The sequence below is a fragment of the Schistocerca cancellata genome, chromosome 7 (genome assembly GCF_023864275.1).
Source record: "Schistocerca cancellata isolate TAMUIC-IGC-003103 chromosome 7, iqSchCanc2.1, whole genome shotgun sequence".
Taxonomy (NCBI): Eukaryota; Metazoa; Arthropoda; class Insecta; order Orthoptera; family Acrididae; genus Schistocerca; species Schistocerca cancellata.
The window spans coordinates 252,027,522-252,050,881 of NC_064632.1; the positions used below are offsets into that span (position 1 = coordinate 252,027,522).

General features: G+C 39.2%; 1 protein-coding gene across 2 annotated transcripts in view; it reads left to right on the forward strand.

Annotated features, from left to right (window-relative positions):
- Nucleotides 1–23,360, forward strand: part of LOC126092033 (uncharacterized) — a 149,092-nt gene that overhangs the window by 25,755 nt on the left and 99,977 nt on the right. For both annotated transcript variants that reach the window (XM_049907430.1, XM_049907432.1), the window contains exons 6-11: nucleotides 3,116–3,201; nucleotides 3,878–3,926; nucleotides 4,981–5,067; nucleotides 5,154–5,336; nucleotides 6,287–6,504; nucleotides 16,891–17,104. In XM_049907430.1, the coding sequence (XP_049763387.1) occupies nucleotides 3,116–3,201; nucleotides 3,878–3,926; nucleotides 4,981–5,067; nucleotides 5,154–5,336; nucleotides 6,287–6,504; nucleotides 16,891–17,104 (837 nt within the window). The remainder of the gene's footprint in view (nucleotides 1–3,115; nucleotides 3,202–3,877; nucleotides 3,927–4,980; nucleotides 5,068–5,153; nucleotides 5,337–6,286; nucleotides 6,505–16,890; nucleotides 17,105–23,360) is intronic.

Genomic DNA, 23,360 nt, shown 5'->3' on the forward strand with positions numbered 1-23,360 from the left:
CCCCTTGCTTTCATCCGTTCGCAGTACCAGAACAGCAAGGCCGTTTTGGTTGGTGTTACAAGGCCAGATCAGTCAATCATCCAGACTGTTGCCCCTGCGACTACTGAAAAGGGAGCTTATGGTAGCCAGCAAAAAGAAGAAATTCGACAAAGACTTTCACTTCTTCAACTGTGAGGATAAAATCCTGCATATTCTTTATATTTACCCTATATCTCACAGTTTCTTTCACTATGAGCAAGTATATGTTTTCATTCATCAGTTCTTTGAACATCTCCTTCGGAGTCAAGGAAGAATGTTGTTCCTTCAATTCCTCTTTCTTTCTGCTGATGTCATGATCACTAGTTTGAGACAGCTTTGTATAAACTGGAGGTGTCTTTTTCCAATTGCTTTTCTCATCAGTAAGACGTCTCTCCTTCGATTTACTTCTGGAAACTTGGGATGTACTTGGCAGTGAAGTTTTACATACAGTTTCTTCGTTATCCTCTGATGCAACGTAATGTAATTCAATAGCCCCTGGCACATCTGAGACTTCCACGGTTCCAGTAACATCGTCTGGACCTTCTTCTTTGTTGGTCATACAGTCTACTTTAGGAGGACATACGGTGATATCAATATGGTCCTGATCATCTGACACCGCATTATAGAATGCGTCACTGTTTATTATTTTTTCTATTTCTTCGTTAGTGAGGTATCTATCTCATCTGAAGGCCATTAAAATCTATATAAAATGAAATGAAATAAAATGTAATAAAATAAAGTGAAATGAAAGAATAATACATAAGCACAAACTACAGAAAAGGGAATGTGTAAATACCTCTGTCCATCTGGAACTGTATTATTTAGTAATGGGTAACATATTCATAAATATACTTACATAATACATGGTAAATTTCAAAGTGACTTCATATCCTGTATATAAAAAAAGAGGGGTAGTTACGTAGCTTAGCAACAAAATCTGGTAAAATTACCACGTTCTGAAAAGAAAATACATCAGCAGTAGCAGAGTTTTGTTAACACCAAGTCCCAGTGTCGTATTTCGAGTACACCAAATTTTATAACAGTTGAAAACAATGAATATAACTCAAATTGAGCTAACAATGCAAGTAGTTTAAAAGACACAACTATAAATAATCACAAAAAGATCTTTGCCACGTATTTCAAATATTACTAAACTGTTGATAAAGTAGATACCTGTAATAACGAATAGTGTGCCTTAGTATTCAATAATCAATTAATGGTAGGATTTATTGCTTTTAATTTCCTGTAAGCATACATTTGTTATAAAAAGCATCAACAAATGATGTAGAACAGTAATAGTTGCAAATTAATAATTTATTATGTATTTATAAATAAATATGTGCTCTGTCCTCAAAATAGGACACTGGTACTTACTGGGTTAATATTGCCCCTGTTCGGAAATATCGTGCATCCAGGACTGATGCACAGAGCAGTCAGAGTTGTGGTGGGGAGGTGGGTCGTCTCCACGTGACCTGTGATTACGTTCAGTGATTTTGTTGTTTCCTCTTCTTTTATTGCTCTCACGTTAAATGATAACAAAACTGATTTTTGTGGCTGGGAGCTATCAAATGAATTGAAATATGTTCGCGTAATTGCGGCAGGCTAAAGTATGTTAATAGTTTCAGATTTTATTTCCACCTTTCTGACAGTCGAGCATTAATCGCCTTATAGAACAATGAAGTTATTTTTGCCCGTTTGCTAAAGAGATTTGGCTTTTATTAATCCTCTCTACCGAGGCAGTCAAATTGTATGAAACTAAGTGTTTCATTTCACTCTATTGGCCAGTTTCAACTGTTCACTGCATTCAAGTGCACGTATGGCATTATGCCATAATAAAGAACCAAACATGAGATAATGCAGTAATGGTACTCCAAGAAAATTTACATACGAATGTGCATGTTAAGCCGAATTATGTATTTTAGTATGGTTAACGATATTCCAACGCTCTTGAAATATCCTCTGGTGTCTTGTTTCTTTTATGACATAAAGTAAGATCTTTTAATGTTTTACACGTACGAACATATGGGCTTCCTGCATCATCGTAGCTGCGCAAGCGCGGTGACGCTTGTTATCTGGTGCTCTCTTGCAACTGCAGAAACGAACCTATTTCTAACAGGTCGCGGGAAAATATTACGAATGGTGGTTTGAAAAGCGTTGCATTCAAAGCAGATTTCCTTTTACTTAAGATGAGCTATGTGCGAGAATGTACGATGAATTTCTGAAATCACAAAGCATTTGATTCTCATTTAAAAATCAACTCTTTGTGGGCGACCATTTAGAAGAATTTCGAGCCCAGAAGATCAGATATTTGCGTCGTTATTAAAAATTTTACTGGTACATTTGTGTGATGTATCTTAAAGTGTAACAAGCACAAAAAAGATCAACATTGTATGTGCAAGCTTAGCTTCCCTTCCACCTTATTAATCTTAGAGACCAATATTATATGTGAATGATATGCATATTAATTTAAGCCATTAACTTTTCTTATTTGTGTATTCGTGCTACTTAAGAGTGATCTTGCTATTGGCTGACTACATCACGTGTCCTATGCTGTCATCAGTTGGCGAGATCACGTGAATGAGCGATGACTGGCTTACAAAAGTGCATCGCAATCTCGATTTCAATGTTTCGGAAAGTAACATGCATTGTTTGGTGGAATTTAAATTGATACCTTCGTAATACAAAAATATGCAGCGTACATGGTGCTGCTCATCAAAGGTTTTTCAAAACGTGTTTTCCCCCCTGAGTTTCGTTTTCTAAAATGCCGGCCAATTCTACATTGCTATATAAAACCATAAACATTCAAAGGACTGATGAGTTTTACAGTGCCGAGAAAGAGTATATTGTCACTTAACAAGGAAAAAGTGTATTTTCACCCGGGAGAAAGTGTATTTTTAACCAGGAAATCCGGGAATTTTTTTCCTTGTCCACGTATACACCCTGAAGATGCTTGGGAGGACATCACAACATTCTTCATAAACTGAAACCTTGGCCCGTACTGTGAACTAACCTAATGTGATTGAATAGTCCATGAACTACTTAAAATGCCAGTAAAGATTCAGGCAGTAAACTTCAATTTTAATTATTTATGTTACAGAAGGAGCAAGTAGCTAAACTGGATGAGCTTCTTGTTATTGTTGAGAAAGTATCTGCTGTTGTAAAAGCAATATTTGAAGCAAATGAGTAAGTAGAATTCATATTACAATAGATATTGTGTTTGTATAAACAAATTTAATTCGTAACATAAAATATCCGTGACACTGTAAATTTAAAAATAAATTAACCAAGTATTGACATGCTTAACTAGGCAGTGAATAAACTAAGTAAAATAGTTTCGTATACAAGAGCTTCCATTTTCTTAATGGACAGGTTTCATACAAATATGGCCTTAAATAAATCTTGATGTCGTTCTGCTATTAGTATATCATTAGGACAGATTCTAATTCTTACTAGTCACCAATAGAACAACAATGTTGAGATCTGATGACTAATCTTCCAAAAACAGTCAGTTTTAAGTCACTCATCTCATCAAAAATTTAATATCTTAATGTTCGTGAAGTATGTCAATAGCAAATCACTTTTCATTTAACCATGAGATAGATCAGAAGAAAAAAGACTATGTACGCTAGAAACACAATATTTTGAGAGCTTGAACCTTTATCAGTGTCAGTGTATCTAGGTCTGTATCTCTTGCATCAAATTTCAATGAAAGCAAATATTTTACGATGATGAAATTAGTTTCCTGTATGTAGACCTCAATATTTTTTGCTGTATTGTCTGCCAGTCAATGCATTATTACCATTTTACAGAAAAAAAATTACATCGGAGTTTTCTTATTTTATATTTTCATCTTTTGTAGGAAACAGAAAAAAGAGGGTGCCTTCCATGGTGTGGATGCTGTCTTACAGGTAAGGAGATATGATGGCAAATCCTGTTCTTTATTTTAGTGTTATTCATATTGTGAACCTGAGGTAGCACCACACTCCATTCACTTGGCTGACCAACATACTTGCACATGGAAAGCGGTAGTCTATGGCAGAAAGTTCTGGTCTTAATTTAAAACTGTAAGTGCTTGTCACTCTATATGGTGCTGTCACATTACCCCTTGTTCTTTAGAATCTCTCTTCCATAGTGTCCCTGACTCCATCCATTTGTTCATTCACATCAACTAATTTCTAGCCCAGTGGCATGGGCAACTGTCCCCTCCCATTCCAAGGAGAAAAACACAGGCGCACAAAACAACACTGAAAGCCCAGCACAGTGCAACTGTACACGTGTGTGTGTGTGTGTGTGTGTGTGTGTGTGTGTGTGTGTGTGAGAGAGAGAGAGAGAGAGAGAGAGAGAGAGAGAGAGAGAGAGATCTATCTTTGCAACATATGTACCCACAAGAGAAAATATCCAGATCACTCATATGTGATCAACAGTGGGGAAACAGGTATCGCTCTTGATGTAGACTTCCCCAATGTATAATACTACTGATGAAAAGCTCTCGGGGTTTTCAGTCAGGTGGCCATGTTAACAGAATGAACAGAATGTAATTTTTGCCAGGATACTTGCAGGGAAGATGCCGTGACACAATGCGCCATTCCCCTATAGACTGTCATTTCACTTTCATGTCAGAGATCTGTGCAATTGTGGAAGAACGGCTGGCAGTGAGGGACAGTAAGCTGTGGTTTGCACAGCCAACTATCCAGATGTGCTATTCCTCCTGCTGCTCACTCATTGTTACAAGTTTCTCATGTTATAATGAGTCCCTTTAGGTTTTAGTAAAACTGATCTTTTCACCATGCTTCTGATATTGAGATGTGTTCTCTCCTGTGCCTTTCCTTGCACCAGCTCTGAAAATGTTCCTGTTACTTATGTAGCTAAGAGAAGACTGATAGATATTATACAACAAATACAATTCTAGGTAATAAGTTTCATTGCTGTAATAGTGTGAAATATTGTTTTGTTTTGTTGTAGAGGCAGAATTCTGAGGCCTTAAAAAATGAGACACTGTTTATTGGAACATTAAGTCCCCATCAAATAGATGGTGTAAAATGGATGAAGGTAAGTGTCTGCGGTTTATTACCAGTGTACATTTACTAAAAATTCAGTGTTGCCACTTACATGACTACTTACTTACTTTCTTCAAGGTGCTGGACGATCATGAGCTGAGTGGGATCTTGGCAGATGAGATGGGTATGGGTAAGACAGTGCAAGTGATTGCGTTTATCTGTCTTCTTTTAGAGCAGAATATCTCTGGACCATTTCTAATTGTGACACCACTCAGTGTTCTAAATAATTGGGAATCTGAATTCCAGAGGTTTGCTCCCAAGGTAAGTTCTTTCTAAATCTGAATTCCTGAGAACACTGAAGAAATGAATCACTTTCACATTTAGTTAATTTTATTTTTTCAGAACAGATGTTTATATCAACTTCATTTGTCTAAGTAACCAATACCTTTATAATTTAGTTGTATTAATAAGACTGTCTTAGAAAGAACTGGTGCTGTGAAGAAGTTAACAATTCTGTGAAGAAGTTAACAATTCTTTCCATGTCTTGATTTGGCGAAACAATTGAAAAACCGTTCCTTGCACAAGTGATGGTTGTTGTACTTGTTACTGCAGTGACTTCAGCTCAGTAATAATTTGGTGAAGTTTGTTCGAAGCTTCTTTCATTATTTCCAGAGGTCCGTATGCAATGAAGAAGTGGTTCAGTGCTAGAAGAGAAACTCTAGAAGCACATTCTGTTGGTGTGGATGTTGGTATCAGTAACAGGCTTTTCATGGTAGATTGAGCATAACAGAAAGCCTTGAACAGTGTACATTATGCCAAAGAGGGAGTTGGGTTCTTCTTGCAGGCAATAACCAGCTGAACCTACCATCACAGGGTGTCTTGACATAATGCCTCGTGTGGGTACTTCACTGTGAGAAATCTGTTAGCTCTTCCCGTGGAAGTGTATCTGTCCTCTACAGGTCTGGTATATTCCTCCTCGATATCTTTCCAGGCAAATGCCGGGATGGTTCCTCTGAAAGGGCACAGCAGACTTCCTTTCCTGAATCAACCAACCCAGTTGTGTATTTGAGTCATAGCCCATTTGTGATAGTAACAACTAGAAAATTGTTAGGGAAGACTTTGGTTCATTTCACCCTTTAGCAATCCACATTTAGGTATTCTGTGATTTGCCTGTATTGCTTAAGATCAGATCTGTACTCAGGTCTGTATCCATTCTGTATTGTAGATAAATTTCAGTGTTGGCTGGCTTTTTCATAATTTATAATTTACAGATACCTGTTGTGAAATTCGCTGGTTCTAAAGATCAGCGCATGTCATTGTACCCCAAACTGAGACGGAAGACGACAGTTCTGACTACTGATATGACTCCAGTAGTTCTGACAAGTTACGATATAGCTTTGAGAGAGCAAATACTTGCAAAGTTCGACTGGAGGTTCATTATTGTTGATGAAGGTCATAGGTTGAAGAATGCGAAGTCCAAGCTTTACAAGTAAGTTTTCTAATTTGTTAAATAAATTATAAATACTGGTGTGATGTGAGACAGTTTATTCTGTGAAAGAATTATTGTGTTAATATTGTGCTGCCAGGTATACAGCCGAGCTGTTACTTCCATATTTTGATGAGTGACCCAGTCTTTCACAGGTGCTAACTGTTGTGCAATTAAATGTTCTCACTGACTGGGCTCCTAATGGGCTATGCTCTATTGTTGATTCTGCATCACTATTTGTAGAAAAGTTCGATTCCTCATGACTTCTACACTCTTAGATGATCTTTCATTTTTCAGGTCTCATGCTGATATTCCCGGAAGCACACTGGTCTCCTTGTATTTCATTTAATTTGAGGCACTGCTTGGCAACAACTGATTTACTTGGTTATTTTAGTTGGGTGTGTTGCATCTATCTTCAACTGTTCTAATAGTCTGTCCCACACAAGTCATGGCACATTTGCATGGAATGTGATACAACCTTAACGAGACTAAGTGGGTTATAGTTGGGATTAGAAGGTTGATGGATTCTGGGGAGAGATTCTGGGATAGGCGTAAGGATTTTAATAGGGATTGGAGGCTATGCTGGATGGCAGGGCTTGCAAGTGTGTGTCAGCCAGTGGATGCTTTCTTGTCAAGTAATCTCTGTGGCTTGTCATAACATTGATGGTGCCTTTGTCTACAGTGAGGCTGATTAAATAAAGGTCTATTTTGAAGCTGTGGATGACAGTATTCCAGAGAAGGGACCTTGGAGGATGCCAAATTAAATAGCTTCAAAGGAAATGCGCCGTTTACAACAACAAAACAGTGCTCATACAAGCGTCTGCCAACAGCAAAGTGTGTCAAAGGCTTTAGGAAGACTATGCAATGATTTGTAACAACAAATTACCTCCGATGAGCGTGGCGTAACAACTGTTTCTAATATTGCCCCGGTTCGGAAATTAATAAATCTGGGGCTGATGCACAGAGCAGTCTGACTTGTGGTGGGGAGGTGGGTCGTCCTTGCAACTGCAGAAACGAACCTATTTCTAACAGGTCGCGGGAAAATATTGTGAATGGTGGTTTGAAAAGCGTTGCATTCAAAGCAGATTTCCTTTTACTTAAGATGAGCTATGTACGATGAATTTCTTAAATCACAAAGCGTTTGACTCTCATTTAAAAATCAACTCTTTGCGGATGACCATTTAGAAGAATTTTGAGACCAGAAGATCAGACATTTACATCGTTATTAAAATTTTTACTGGCACGTTTGTGTGATGTATTTTAAAGTGTAACAAGTACAATAAAGATCAACATTATATGTAGAAGCTTAGCTTCTCTTCCAGCTTATTAATCTTAGAGACCAGTATTATATGTGAATGCTGTGTTCTCTTCCAGCTTATTAATCTTAGAGACCAATATTATATGTGAATGCTGTGTATATTAATTTAAACCGTTAACTTTTCTTATTTGTGTATTCGTGCTACTTAAGAGTTATTTGCTGACTACATCACGTGTCCTATCCTGTCATCAGCTGGCGAAATCACGTGACATTAGCTATGACGGGCTTACAAAAGCGCATTGCAATCTCGATTTCAATGCTTTGGTAAGTGACATGCAGTGTTTGGTGAATTCGAATTTTTACCTTCGTAATACGAAAATATGCAGCATACATGTTGCTGCACATCAAAGGTCTTTCAAAACGTGTTTCTCCCCCCTGACTTTCATTTTCTAAAGTGCCGGGAAATTCTACTCCGGTATATAAAACCATAAACATTCAAAGGATTGATGAGTTTTACAGTGCCGAGTATACTGTCACTTAACAAGGAAAAAGTGTATCTTCACCCGGGAGCAAGTGTGTTATGACCGGGAAACCCGGGAATTTTTTTTCCTTGGCCATGTATACACCCTGTTTCCAATATGTAGACACTGGCAAGAAGTTAAAATAGACTTTGGAAGAAAGGTATACATACAGTGGTGATTTTACACTGTGTTGCTGTTATGCCTCTTTTATGAGTGAGGAAAATGTCAGCTAGGTGGAGAGTCACCTCAGGATATGGCACGATACTGTCTCATGCTGTAAAATTAGAGACAGCGTGCAGTGTGAATGGTCTCCGTGCTGAAGCTCTTGTATGGATGCATAGGATGTAGTATATGTTACTTTGTGGCTGATACCTCTCTACTTGTTTATCTGTAGGAACAGTGAAACCCAGTATTACTTTGAAATGACAAAGGGGTAGAAAAGTTTTTGCAATACACATACACTAGACCAAAAAGAAGTATTGTTAACACTCAAACTTGGCCTACTTTATACCTGTAATGTACCACATAGTGACATCCTGTAAATAGACGTAAATGTTACACATAAATAAACCCCATGGATGAAAGAATAACCTTTATTTTGGAAGGCACATTTTGAAAACTGACTTTTTTTTTTTTTTTTAGATAAATGACAAAAATAAGTTTTCAGTGCCCAACAGCATTATTAATAGTTGTCATATTAAAAGTCTAGCTAACAAACCACCTTCCTCAATGTGTACCACCACCTCAAAGATGGCTACATCTGTATGTCTGTCTGTATCAGACCTACTAACCACCCACAATACCTCCACTTTGACAGCTGCTCCCATTCCATATCGAGAAGTCCCTTCCATACAGCCTAGCCACCTACGGCTGTTAACATCTGTAGTGACAAGCAGTCCCACTAACCACCCACAATACCTCCAATTTGACAGCTGCTCCCATTCCATATCGAGAAGTCCCTTCCATACAGCCTAGCCACCTACGGCTGTTAACATCTGTAGTGACAAGCAGTCCCTCTCGAAATATATCAGGGATCTCACTGAGGCCTTCACAGACAGTTAGTACACTCCAAACCCTATACAGAAACAAATCTTCATGTATTATGTCTCCTGTCACCTGCCACCTCCCAAAGTCCCACTGTTTGGCCACAGAGGAGCATTGCCCTCATGACTCAGTACCATCCAGGCTTGGAACAACTGAATCACATTGTCTGCTAGGGTTTCAACTATGTCTCATCATGCACTGAAATAATGAATGTCCTTCTCTTCCTTGCTTCTTCTTCTGAGAGAGTTCAGGAAGTTGGTTCTGTACAGCAACTTTAAGGGAAAAGAAACTGTTACTTTGTGGCCTGATACCTCTCCACTGATACAACTCCTTCCCACCTTTCCCACGGCGGTATTCTGCCACCCGCCAAATCTACACAATATCCTAGTCCAAATCTGCACAACACCTGGTCTCAACCCCTTGCGTCATGGCTCATATCCCTGTAGTAGACATAGCTGCAAGACCGGTCACATACATCCTCTTACCACTACCTAGTACAGTCTGATCACAAGAGTCACCTGATGTTGTTGTTGTTGTTGTTGTTGTTGTTGTTGTGGTCTTCAGTCCTGAGACTAGTTTGATGCAGCTCTCCATGCTACTCTATCCTGTGCAAGCTTCTTCATCTCCCAGTATCTACTGCAACCTACATCCTTCTGAATCTGCTTAGTGTATTCATCTCTTGGTCTCCCTCTACGATTTTTACCCTCCACACTGCCCTCCAATGCTAAATTTGTGATCCCTTGATGCCTCAAAACATGTCCTACCAACCGATCCCTTCTTCTAGTCAAGTTGTGCCACAAACTTCTCTTCTCCCCAATCCTATTCAATACCTCCTCATTAGTTACGTGATCTACCCACCTTATCTTCAGCATTCTTCTGTAGCACCACATTTCGAAAGCTTCTATTCTCTTCTTGTCCAAACTAGTTATCGTCCATGTTTCACTTCCATACATGGCTACACTCCATACAAATACTTTCAGAAACGACTTCCTGACACTTAAATCTATACTCGATGTTAACAAATTCCTCTTCTTGAGAAATGCTTTCCTTGCCATTGCCAGTCTACATTTTATATCCTCTCTACTTCGACCATCATCAGTTATTTTACTCCCTAAATAGCAAAACTCCTTTACTACTTTAAGTGTCTCATTTCCTAATCTAATTCCCTCAACATCACCCGACTTAATTTGACTACATTCCATTATCCTCGTTTTGCTTTTGTTGATGTTCGTCTTATATCCTCCTTTCAAGACACTGTCCATTCCGTTCAACTGCTCTTCCAAGTCCTTTGCTGTCTCTGACAGAATTACAATGCCATCGGCGAACCTCAAAGTTTTTACTTCTTCTCCATGAATTTTAATACCTACTCCGAATTTTTCTTTTGTTTCCTTTACTGCTTGCTCAATATACAGATTGAATAACATCGGGGAGAGGCTACAACCCTGTCTTACTCCTTTCCCAACCACTGCTTCCCTTTCATGCCCCTCGACTCTTATAACTGCCATCTGGTTTCTGTACAAACTGTAAATAGCCTTTCGCTCCCTGTATTTTACCCCTGCCACCTTCAGAATTTGAAAGAGAGTATTCCAGTTAACATTGTCAAAAGCTTTCTCTAAGTCTACAAATGCTAGAAACATAGGTTTGCCTTTTCTTAATCTTGCTTCTAAGATAAGTCGTAAGGTCAGGTATTGCCTCACGTGTTCCAACATTTCTACGGAATCCAAACTGATCTTCCCCGAGGTCGGCTTCTACCAGTTTTTCCATTCGTCTGTAAAGAATTCGAGTTAGTATTTTGCAGCTGTGACTTATTAAACTGATAGTTCGGTAATTTTCACATCAGTCAACACCTGCTTTCTTTGGGATTGGAATTATTATATTCTTCTTGAAGTCTGAGGGTATTTTGCCTGTCTCATACATCGTGCTCACCAGATGGTAGAGTTTTGTCATGACTGGCTCTCCCGAGGCCATCAGTAGTTCAAATGGAATGTTGTCTACTCCCGGGGCCTTGTTTCAACTCAGGTCTTTCAGTGCTCTGTCAAACTCTTCACGCAGTATCTTATCTCCCATTTCGTCTTCATCTACATCCTCTTCCATTTCCATAATATTGTCCTCAAGTACCTCGCCCTTGTATAAACCCTCTATATACTCCTTCCACCTTTCTGCCTTCCCTTCTTTGCTTAGAACTGGGCTGCCATCTGAGCTGTTGATATTCATACAAGTGGTTCTCTTCTCTCCAAAGGTCTCTTTAATTTTCCTGTAGGCAGTATCTATCTTACCCCTAGTGAGACAAGCCTCTACATCCTTACATTTGTCCTCTAGCCATCCCTGCTTAGCCATTTTGCACTTCCTGTCGATATCATTTTTGAGACGTTTGTATTCCTTTTTGCCTGCTTCATTTACTGCATTTTTATATTTTCTCCTTTCATCAATTAAATTCAATATTTCTTCTGTTACCCAAGGATTTCTATTAGCCCTCGTCTTTTTACCTACTTGATCCTCTGCTGCCTTCACTACTTCATCCCTCAGAGCTACCAATTCTTCTTCTACTGTATTTCTTTCCCCCATTCCTGTCAATTGTTCCCTTATGCTCTTCCTGAAACTCTCTACAACCTCTGGTTCTTTCAGTTTATCCAGGTCCCATCTCCTTAAATTCCCACCTTTTTGCAGTTTCTTCAGTTCCAATCTGCAGTTCATAACCAATAGATTGTGGTCAGAATCCACATCTGCCCCAGGAAATGTCTTACAATTTAAAACCTGGTTCCTAAATCTCTGTCTTACCATTATATAATCTATCTGATACCTTTTAGTATCTCCAGGATTCTTCCATGTATACAACCTTCTTTTATGATTCTTGAACCAAGTGTTGGCTATGATTAAGTTATGCTCTGTGCAAAATTCTACAAGGCGGCTTCCTCTTTCATTCCTTCCCACCAATCCATATTCACCTACTATGTTTCCTTTTCTCCCTTTTCCTACTGACGAATTCCAGTCACCCATGACTATTAAATTTTCGTCTCCCTTCACTACCTGAATAATTTCTTTTATCTCGTCATACATTTCATCTATTTCATCATCATCTGCAGAGGTAGTTGACATATAAACTTGTACTACTGTAGTAGGCATGGGCTTTGTGTCTATCTTGGCCACAATGATGCGTTCACTATGCTGTTTGTAGTAGCTTACCCGCTTTCCTATTTTCCTATTCATTATTAAACCTACTCCTGGATTGCCCCTATTTGACTTTGTATTTATAACCCTGTAATCACCTGACCAAAAGTCTTGTTCCTCCTGCCACCGAACTTCACTAATTCCCACTATATCTAACTTTAACCTATCCATTTCCCTTTTTAAATTTTCTAACCTACCTGCCCGATTAAGGGATCTGACATTCCACGCTCCGATCCGTAGAACGCCAGTTTTCTTTCTCCTGATAACGACATCCTCCTGAGTAGTCCCCGCCCGGAGATCCGAATGGGGGACTATTTTACCTCCGGAATATTTTACCCAAGAGGACGCCATCATCATTTAATCAAACAGTAGAGCTGCATGTCCTCGGGAAAAATTACGGCTGTAGTTTCCCCTTGCTTTCAGCCGTTCGCAGTACCAGCACAGCAAGGCCATTTTGGTTAATGTTACAAGGCCAGATCAGTCAATCATCCAGACTGTTGCCCCTGCAACTACTGAAAAGACTGCTGCCCCTCTTCAGGAACCACATGTTTGTCTGGCCTCTCAACAGATACCCCTCCGTTGTGGTTGCACCTATGGTACGGCCATCTGTATCGCTGAGGCACGCAAGCCTCCCCACCAACGGCAAGGTCCATGGTTCATGGGGGGAAAATCACCTATCCCATCAAAGGCAGGGCTGTCTGTGAAAGGAGGCGTGTGATCTACTAATTAAGCTGCCATCACTGTGCTGCATGCTATGTAGGCATGACAACCAACACACTGTGTTATATGAATGGCCGCTGTCAGACTGTCACCAAGAAACAGCTGCACCACCCAGTTGCTGAGCATGTGCTGCCCGACTCAACGGTCTTAATTGTAGTGACTGCTCCACAGCCCATGCCATCTGGGGATCCTTCCTACCATTGCCAGCTTTTCTGAATTGCCCAGGTGGAACTCTCCATGCAATATGTCCTATATTCCTTTAACCCTGTCATTGTCCTTTACCCTCCTATCCACTTCCCTGGTCCCACTCGAGCCCTATACAGCCCTTTAATCCAACCACATCCACAGCCTTTTCTACTTACCTCCTTTCCCCTGCCCCTTCCTCACCACATCCCTGTATACTTCCTCAAGCACCACTTTACTATTGTCCACACATACCCTGTTATCCCTCCCCCCTCCCTGCCGCAACCTCCTTCTTGTTCCCATCACTCAGATTGCTTCTCCCGTCATGCACAGTTGCTCACAGTCTAACCTTGGCAGCCTGAGACAGTATCATGTGTGTATGAGCAGCATTTGAATCTAATTCAGAAGGCCTTTTGGCCGAAAGCTTACTTGAGTATTCTTTTTGTTGTGCCTGTTTGTGAGTCAACATCTCCATTATGTGATGAGTAGCAATCTTATCATTATCATAATACAGGGTGCATACGACTTAGGCCAACCAGGAAATCCGGGAAAAACCCGGGAATTTTTCATAATTTTAGATTTCAGTTATGTTTTTGTAATTTTGACTGGTAAAAATTGATTCTCTAACAAAGAATGTTACTGTATACTGCTACTGGAGAATAATACTGCAGCAATAAAATATAAATGAGTGAAAAAATAAAACTGTAGTTGCAAAGGAAATGCGCCATTTACAACAACAAAACACCATGCACGCACAAGCATCTGCAAACAGCAAAAATATGTCAAATTTGACGAAGACTATGTAATATTTCATAAACATAAACTGCTTTCTATGAGAGTGACATCACAACTGTTTACATTAGGTCCATTTGAGCAGTTGCCAGCGGGCTCATGCACATGCACAGTTGACTCGCATATGAGCAGTGCTGTCTCCCGCTTCTGGTTACTTGATGTCTGGCTGTTAGCTGTATCGGCAGTAGCAACAAGCAGCCAGATCCTAACGAGAAAAATTTTTCTCGCCCACCCTAGCTGCCAGATTCGCGCAAGCGCACAGTTGTCTGAGTTATAATAGGGAGGGTGGTAGTCACCACATGATCAGTGTTTGCGTTAAGTGAGTTCACTGTTTCCTCTTCGTTTACAGCTCCCACGTCAAATGAAAACAAAACAGATTTCTGTGGCCGGGAGCTATCAAGTGAATTGAAATAAATCCACATGATTAAGGAAGGCAAAAATATGTTGTTAGTTTCAGTTTTCTGATTTTATTTTATTTCCAAGTTCTTAGCAGTCAAGCATTAATTGCCTTGCAGAACAATGCTAAAGAAATTTGGCTTTATTAATCTTTTCCGCTAAGGCAATCAGTTTATTTGAAACTAAGTGGCCGGCTGGAGTGGCCGAGCGGTTCTAGGCACTACAGTCTGGAACTGCGCGAGTCCTGCAGTCGCAGGTTCGAATCCTGCCTCGGGCAGGGATGTGTGTGATGTCTTTAGGTTAGTTAGGTTTAAGTAGTTCTAAGTTCTAGGGGACTGATGACCTCAGAAGTTAAGTCCCATAGTGCTCAGAGCCATTTGAACCATTTTGAAACTAAGTGTTTCATTCCACAGTATTGGCTAGTTCCAATTGTTCGCTGAATTTGAAGTGCACATTTTCATCTTCTGCCATGTATGCCATTTCGCCATAACAAAGACCCAAACATTAGATAGTACAGTACTGGTACTCCAAGAAAATTTACATCTCAAAAACCACACTGTAAAGCTTAATATCAGGTGGAACCTACTTCATTGTGAATCTGGACAAACCAGTGTGCGTTTCAAGCCGAATTATGCACTTTGGTATGGCTTACGAAAGTCCAATGCACTTGGAGTATCCTCTGATGTCCTGTTTCTTTTATGGCATAATGTAAGATCTCTTAATGCTTTATACATACGAACGTGCAGGCTTCCTACATCACTGCAGCTACGCACGCGCAATAATGCCTGTTTTCTAGTGCTCTTTGGCAACTACTAAATCGAACCTGTTCCTAACAGTCTCGGGATAGTATTGCGAATGGTGGTTTGTAATGCATTATTTTCAAAGTAAATTTCTTTCAAAACTTCTCCTTTTTTCATCAAAGGCCTTTCCAAAAAATGGTGTCTTTATGTTAACATAAGAGAAAGAAAGGAATGGTTGACCACAAACAAGTCAGCAACTCCCCTCTGAGAGACCTGTGTGCACTCAAAGAAGATGACGATATGCATCTAGTGGAACAGTGACGGTTTGGTTTACTACAAATTGCTTCTCTGAGGTGTAACAACTGAGATGTCTAGCACATAATCCCAAGAACAAAGACCCAGAAGACTGTGAAGTGATGCTACTCCATGAGAATGCCCGCCTGCATTCTGCTAGACTGAGAAAAAACACTATACAGGAATTGGCTTGAGAAAGTCATTATGCACACACTTTATTCACCTGATCTTGTGCCCTCAGATTTTCACCTTTTCCATTATTCATTGAAGAATCTCTAAGGAACTTTCTTTCCGGATGAAAATGTGCTCCGAACATGGTTTGATGAGTTCTTCTCCTCAAAACCATGTGTCTTGTACAATTGCGGAATCTAACAGTTACTCCATTGTTGGCAGCCTGTTGTAAATAATGAAGGAGAATATATTATTGATGCTTAATGTCTCTGTTATGTGGATAGAATTTAATAAGCTTCTGGAAAAACACTATGAACTTACACATCAACCTAATAACTCTCTGTTGTTAGGAGTAATTTATTGTGATACTGATTTGTTGTAAAATTATGGAATACTTTTTAAGCTCTTGAATAAACTTACTTTTTTTTTTGGCAACAGAGTTGCTCCCCATTAGGAATAGACAAAAGTTCTCAAACAGCAGTCATGCAGACTTAAACTCACTTCAGTCTCTTTCCACATCCAGTACACTGTAAATAGAATTACTGACTTCAGGAAGCTGTCAGTAAATTTTCACTTCATCAGCTAATACACAAGAAAATTAGATGGCATATATGGTTCTGCGAAAAGAGAATCCAATATATCATCTTCAAGAGAGAGGAAGCAGTGTCAGACATATTTATTAAAAAAATTGAGTTAAGATAATCACTATTAACAAAGTGTATAATGGAGCTAATTTTGTTACATTGAGGCTATTTTCTGACTGTTACAATTTAAAAAAAGATAGCAGAACTGTTTGGAAAATCTAGATTTCTTCCGGATCATCAGTGCTTGGTGCAAGAATTGGCGAGAGATTTAAATAATGCTGTACTCTCTATTGTAAGTCATTAGGAATCACGTTTCCTTATTAGATATGTATGTTTCAGTACTGTGAGGTTCATTGTGTAGTTATATTGTAATAAAATGTGACCTGCTCAGTCAACAATTGTTCGACCATTACAAGGTAATATTCCATTTTCAGAATGGTATCTAGAAGTGCTCTGAAATCATTTGTACTTGCTTTTGCTTTCTAAAAATTTACAATTTATTATTTCTTGCATTTCAGCACCCTAAAATTCCACAGAAGCCGCAGTAGACTTTTATTGACTGGAACTCCTTTACAGAATGATATTAATGAATTGTGGGCATTGCTAAGGTTTGTGTTGCCCAAAATATTTCCTGAAGAAAATCTACTTGAGGATTACCTCAAGGTTTCTGACTTTCAAGGAAATGCTGAGATGGAGGAGGATAAAAGATCTATTATCAATAAAGTGCACCAGGTTAGTGTGTTTCATGGAGTTGAGTATTTCATTGTTGATAGAAGCCTAATACCGTATTTACTCGAATCTAAGCTGCACTCGAATCTAAGCCGCACCTGAAAAATGAGACTCGAAATAAAGGAAAAAATAATTTCCCGAATCTAAGCCGCACCTGAAATTTGAGACTTGAAATTCAAGGGGAGAGAAAAGTTTTAGGACGCACCTCCAAATCGAAACAAAGTTGGTCCATTGTAATATGAGACACAATTTAGGTTGAATGAATGACGATACAGCTACAGTAGTTTGGTTCGAGTCGTAAGCTTAACAGTTAAGCTTTACCACGTAGCCATTGCTATGCGTCAGGCGCTCCGTTCGTATTTATACAGGTACCCTTCCTTTTTCACGTGCATCATCTGGTTTGAATCGATTGCTTATTTTGCTTTGATCTGATAAGTGCCGTTTTCTTTGTTATAGGTGTTTGCGTCACTCTTAAGCTGAAAATGCATTACTGCACTGTGTCATGCATTGTTTGTCGCATTCTGATAGCGCATGTTTACGGCCTGTCGCGGCTCGCGGCATGGCTTGCTTTTGTGCGCGCTACCGCCGCGTACAATTAAAAAAAAAAGAGGAATCGTCTCATTAGCGAAACAATGGCAAGAGACTGCTATTTGTTGTTACTTACACTGCTGCTTTCTTTGATAATGATCAACAAGAATAAAATAATAGACTGCGTATGATAGAACATGTTCTGAACGAGAGTTAGGCGAAAATTTTTCTCCATTTGAAAATCTTTGCGGCCGCTTCTTTATTACATCAAATTCTGCACAGAAATTAGACATCTTAGATTTAAAAATCTAGTCACTTGCCGTGCTTCATTTCTGACTGCAACACTATTAGGCATAAGAATAATATGAAATACGAATATAAACATGACACGATACGTATATTCTTCCGTGTTTGCTGTTGTCTCACTCTAGTTTCGTAGTTTATTAGGCAGACAGGGTTTTAATGAGATAGCAGCAAACACGAAAGAATACATAGCAAAATGTTTATATTCGTATTATTCTTATGGTGAAGAGAATACTGTATCTGATTCAAATTTCATCAGGTTCCTATTAGCAACCATCTCTTCTCACAGATAGGAAAAAATTCACAACGTAGAGTTGGCCATATTGACAAACATCCCAAACAGTCTTGCGAGTCAGATTTTCGTAGTACACTGAAATTGTGCTACATTCGAAGATGAACAATACGGAATTTGTATTTACTTCGTTGGATAATGTATGAAAATGCAGTGGTCGAAACTCGCGGCGGAGAAAAAAAGCTCGTCTTCCACTTTTTTTTTAAATTTATTTACTGACGCAGAGGTTTTGGCGCCAGTATTTATCTTTATGCCTACAAAGCATGCCTGCGTAGCGCTACATATATTCGATGGCACAACTTAGTTGTGGCGGCACGTACCAACATTTTTCATAACTTCCACTTGCTTTGCACTCGATTCTAAGCCGCAGGCGGTTTTTTGGATTACGAAAACCGGAAAAAAAGTGCGGCTTAGATTCGAGTAAATACGGTATTGCATTTGTCTTTTCCTTCAGTGTAATTGCAGTAGAATCTCGATTAACTGTCGCTTTTGGGACCAAAAGATGCTAAGGATGCTAAAAATATCGCTTAATCAAAGGTCAATGGAACAAGTCACTTATAGAGCTCAAAACAAAATCAAAATTATCTAAAATCAGACAATGGAAAGTCCAGGATGGAATGTAACAATATTATGAAAAGGAAAGTTGCCACTCACCATATAGCGGAGGTGGAGTCACAGATATTCACAACAAAAAGACTGTCACAAATAAAGCCTTCATCAGATACAGACGACACACACACACACACACACACACACACACACACACACACACACACTGACTGACTGCAGTCTCAGGCAACTGTAGTGTGTGTGTGTGTGTGTGTGTGTGTGTGTGTGTGTGTGTGTGTGGTCTGTTTTTGATGAAGGCTTTAGTAACCCTGAATTCGTGGCAGCATATGCCACTTATTTGCTACAGTATATTCATGACAGTTGTAGCAGGTGGCTGTTGTTCCAGATACTGAGGGCAGTCTCTAATGCATCCTTTGATGCAGATTGGCTGATCTTTTCTTCTTCCTTTTCTTCATCATCTGATACCTCTTGCTCAACAATATACTGCTGCTGCAAAACAAGATTGATGTCCTGATCATCATAAAATTCTCCATTGGTGATAGCAGTGATGTCACCTTCTGCTAGGCACTCCTCAACATCAGCAGGCTATATATCATTTTGAAGAGATTGTAAATCAGTGACTAAATCTGCAGTATATGGCTTGGGGGTTCTTACTCTTGATTTAGGTTAGGGCACCTTCTTCCATGATTTTCGTTGAGTGATTTTATTAAGTTCTGATAAATTTTCAGTTTCATAAACTTAAATAACACTCGGAAAATGTTAAAACTATTAGTTGATTTTATTATATTGAAGGAAGGAGAACCTGAAAACTGAAGCAATAAAAAACGACAACAAGTGTGCTTTTAAATTGTTGAAATTACTTAACATAAATGGCAGACATAATCATTAATTTGCAGTCTCACCACCTCTCCTCAGTTCAATGATATTACATTTAACATTAACAAAAATTAAGATAAACCCAACAAGCTTCTCAAAGCGATGGATCCAGGAGTTCTCCACGTGTACATGCTTTGGCGGTGGTGAAGTTGATGCATGAAGTTATATTTAACTTAAATGTGCCTCAATGATGTCCCCCCACCCCCCATCCCTCCCTCCACCCCCCGGATACACAAATTGGTAACTGGAGTGGAATTTGATTACTGCTGGACAACAGGTGTTTCAGGTAGAGTAACTCAGCAACAGCTGTTGCCAGAGCTATACATTCTGCCTCTGTAGAAGACAGAGCAACACTAGTATGTTTCTTCGTTGCCCAACACATTGTGTTTCCAAAAAATTGTAGGTCTAACAAATAATGTAAGATAGATCTTGTCTGCCATTTTGTTCCAGTTTGCATCAGCATAGGCTGGAAGAACTTCATGATTTCCTTTTTTATGATGTAGTTTCATATTGATGTTTCCTTTAATATATCTCAAAACTCTTTTTCAAGCATCTACAAAATTCTTCTGATGGATTGTTTTGTTATCTGCTCAAGAATTTTTGATCACAGCGCAAAAATTTGCAGTTTGACTTCTATAGTTGTCTTTACTGGGTTACATCTTGAATGTTGAATTGTTGTGGAAAATTCTTCAAATATGACGGTTGGTCAATACATTTCTCCTTTTTGCCTTGAAATCTTGATTACCAAGAATGATTGTGGTTCTCCCAATTCCTTTATTTTGAACATCTATTTTAATGTAAATTTCACTCTATCTATTTCCTCTCTATTATTTCCTGCTGTCAGAATGTCATCAACGTAGAGCACTATGGAAATGACAAGTTTCTTTAAAATTGTGTAGTAAAGACAGTTACCTGCTTCTGACTGAGTGAATCTTACAGAGGTAAAAAATGTGTGAATAGAATGATGCCATGCTACTGGTGCTTGCTTTAAGCCATATAAAGACCTCTGTAAACTGCAAACCAAACCAGTTATGTCTTTCAGTTCTTCAGGAAAAGCCACTCCTTCAGGAATAACCATGTACATTTCTTCCTTGAGCAATCAATGAAGAAAAGCTTCGGCAACATCAGATTGTTCCAGAACCATTCCTTGTTGGATTGTAACAACTAGCATCATTCTAACAGTTGCGAGCTGAGCCACTGGTGCATATGTTTCCTTGTAGTCAAACCCCTTTTTCTGTGAACGTCCATCAGCCACAAGTCCAACCTTGTTGCTTATGATATTTACATCCTTGTCTATCAGTCTGAACATCCACTTACTGCTGATGGCCTTTGTTCCAGGGAGTAATTTAACAAAGATCCAAGTCTTGTTTTACTTTATAGGAGATCTTATCATCGCAAGTAGCAATTTCCTTGTAGCATTTGGTATGTCTTCGACAAATGATTCAGCATTCAGTGCAAGAACAGCATATTCAACTGGAGGGTTCCTCTTCCTGGTAGAATGTCTAACAGCTTCCTTTTCAGTTTACTCTTCATCAGTGGTCAATTCCTGCACAGGTTCTCGAATCCAGTCCTCAGTTGGTATGCTTTTGAGGTCAGATCTTCCTTCATGGGGAACAATGTTCCTTCCTGTGACTGTTTTTCCTGCCTCTGGACACCAAAGTCTTCACCGTTAGGACAGTAGCCAGTAAAGTAGCACTTCAAGGGCTTGTTGTCAAACTCCCCCTCTCAATTCCTATGGTACCAGGAGATAAGCAATACATCCAGATAGCTTCAGGTTACTCAAGTCAGCTGTCTCATTGTACCACAAAGCTGCAGGAACGTTTCCTTCCAAAGCCGCTGTAGGACTTGGAGGTATATGGCAGTGCGAACAGCTGCTGACTAGAATGTCTTTAATTCACATTGAAGTAAGAAACAGAGAGCTTTCTCACATTTTGCTGAGAAGCGTATCTGATTTTAAACTCAAACTCTGTTTCTTGTTCTCCAAAAAATTGCTTCAACTTGTTCAATATGCATTCATGACCACTGTCACAGCACAGTGTGCTGATCTTCAAGTTGAAATGATCTGTAGCCATGGCATGAAACATCTTCAGCTAGACTTAGATTCCAATGCGTAGATGACTGTGAAAAGTGTAGAGTCATCAATCCAAGTGACTACATACTGCCAAATGATTCCCATGATATCCCACACAGATCACTGTAGATCAGCTCAAGAGGTCTGATGACATGTTTCCTAGTCTGAGTGTATCACAGCTGTGATTGTTTTCCTTCGCAGGTTCTGAGCGTCATTCCGTGGGGATTGTTGAAGTGTCCTGTTCCATACCATCAAATTGTGACTGAAGGTGTTTAATGCTATCATAACTCAAATGCCCTATCTGCTTTGCCACAGTTCCGCATTACTTTCAGCTGAAGCAGCTGACAAAGCTTTAAACATTGCAAAAAATTTAAAAACATATAGCTGAGATTCATTCATATTCACAATGGAAATTGTTTTTCCTTTTTAACTAAACATTGAGCTTTTCCGAATGTGGTACTAAAAAAATTCATTTCCAGTTTTGTAACTGACATCAAATTATAATTAAGATCAGATGCAGATAAAATGACTTTAATTGTTATCCGAATTTCCTTTCCTTTTAGCACACTAGGACTTCAATTTCTCCTTTTACTGTAGTGCCCGGAAAAATGCCTGACTTAGCTAATTTAACTTAAATTTGTTGTTCCAGTTTTTTTTTAATTAGTGAGAGGTATCTTTCTGTTAATTAAGTGTTGCATTGCTCCAGAGTTCAAGAATCAGTTTATGTTGTTCACTGACTGAGCTACACTTGACGTTGCAAAACAAAAAACATACTCCTCTTTGACATTAGCCATGATCACTGAGTTGCTGGCTCCGTGTCAGCAGTTAGTGCTTTCGTGGCCAGGCTTTCCACAAGGATCACAAGTAAAGTTGAATGGGTTCCTCAAAGTGCCTTGCTGATTTCTTGTTTTGCTGGCATCTGATGAATCTTTTTTTGATACCGTTGAGTCTGGAAAGCTGTAGGAGGTGCTGTGTAATAATTTTTGTTTTTCCCAATGACTCCCTTCCACCTAGACTTTTCATAATAGCCTATAGTCCACGAAGCTCAGCATCAAGTATTTCATAGAGAACGTTTCAACTGCAAGTGACCACCACAGTGTATTCTGCAAGCACCTTTAAAAGCAGATGGCACATAATGTCAATTTTAACAGTAGCGCCAGTTGAATGTGAATCTCGAATCAATTTATCAAACTTTCAGAAAGTGATTGACTATTGTGTTACTTGTTGCATTGAATTTCATAATTGAGTGCTTTCTCAGCAAAAGTTGACTAATAATTCCTTCTCTCTCTAACGTATTGCACAGAAATGCACACAAATCAAAAGGGGGTTACTTTCACTGTCACATATTCCAAGTGACAGTCGGCAGTGCGTTCAATGAGACTTAAATTTGCGATATTGTTTCGACAGTTCTGCCTGTCGTGTTTCCTTTGTGGCATGGTGCGTGTCTCCGTCGCTGTCCATAGATTACACCTTTGTGAAATAATTCACTGGCACAAATAGGAAGAGTTCCACTTCCTTGAAGATTTTCCACCCTGAATTTCCAGTTGTAGAAATTTGTTCCATCAAATAAAGGATTACAATGTTTTCCCTGTTCAGTTGCCATCTTGAAAAACTTGTAG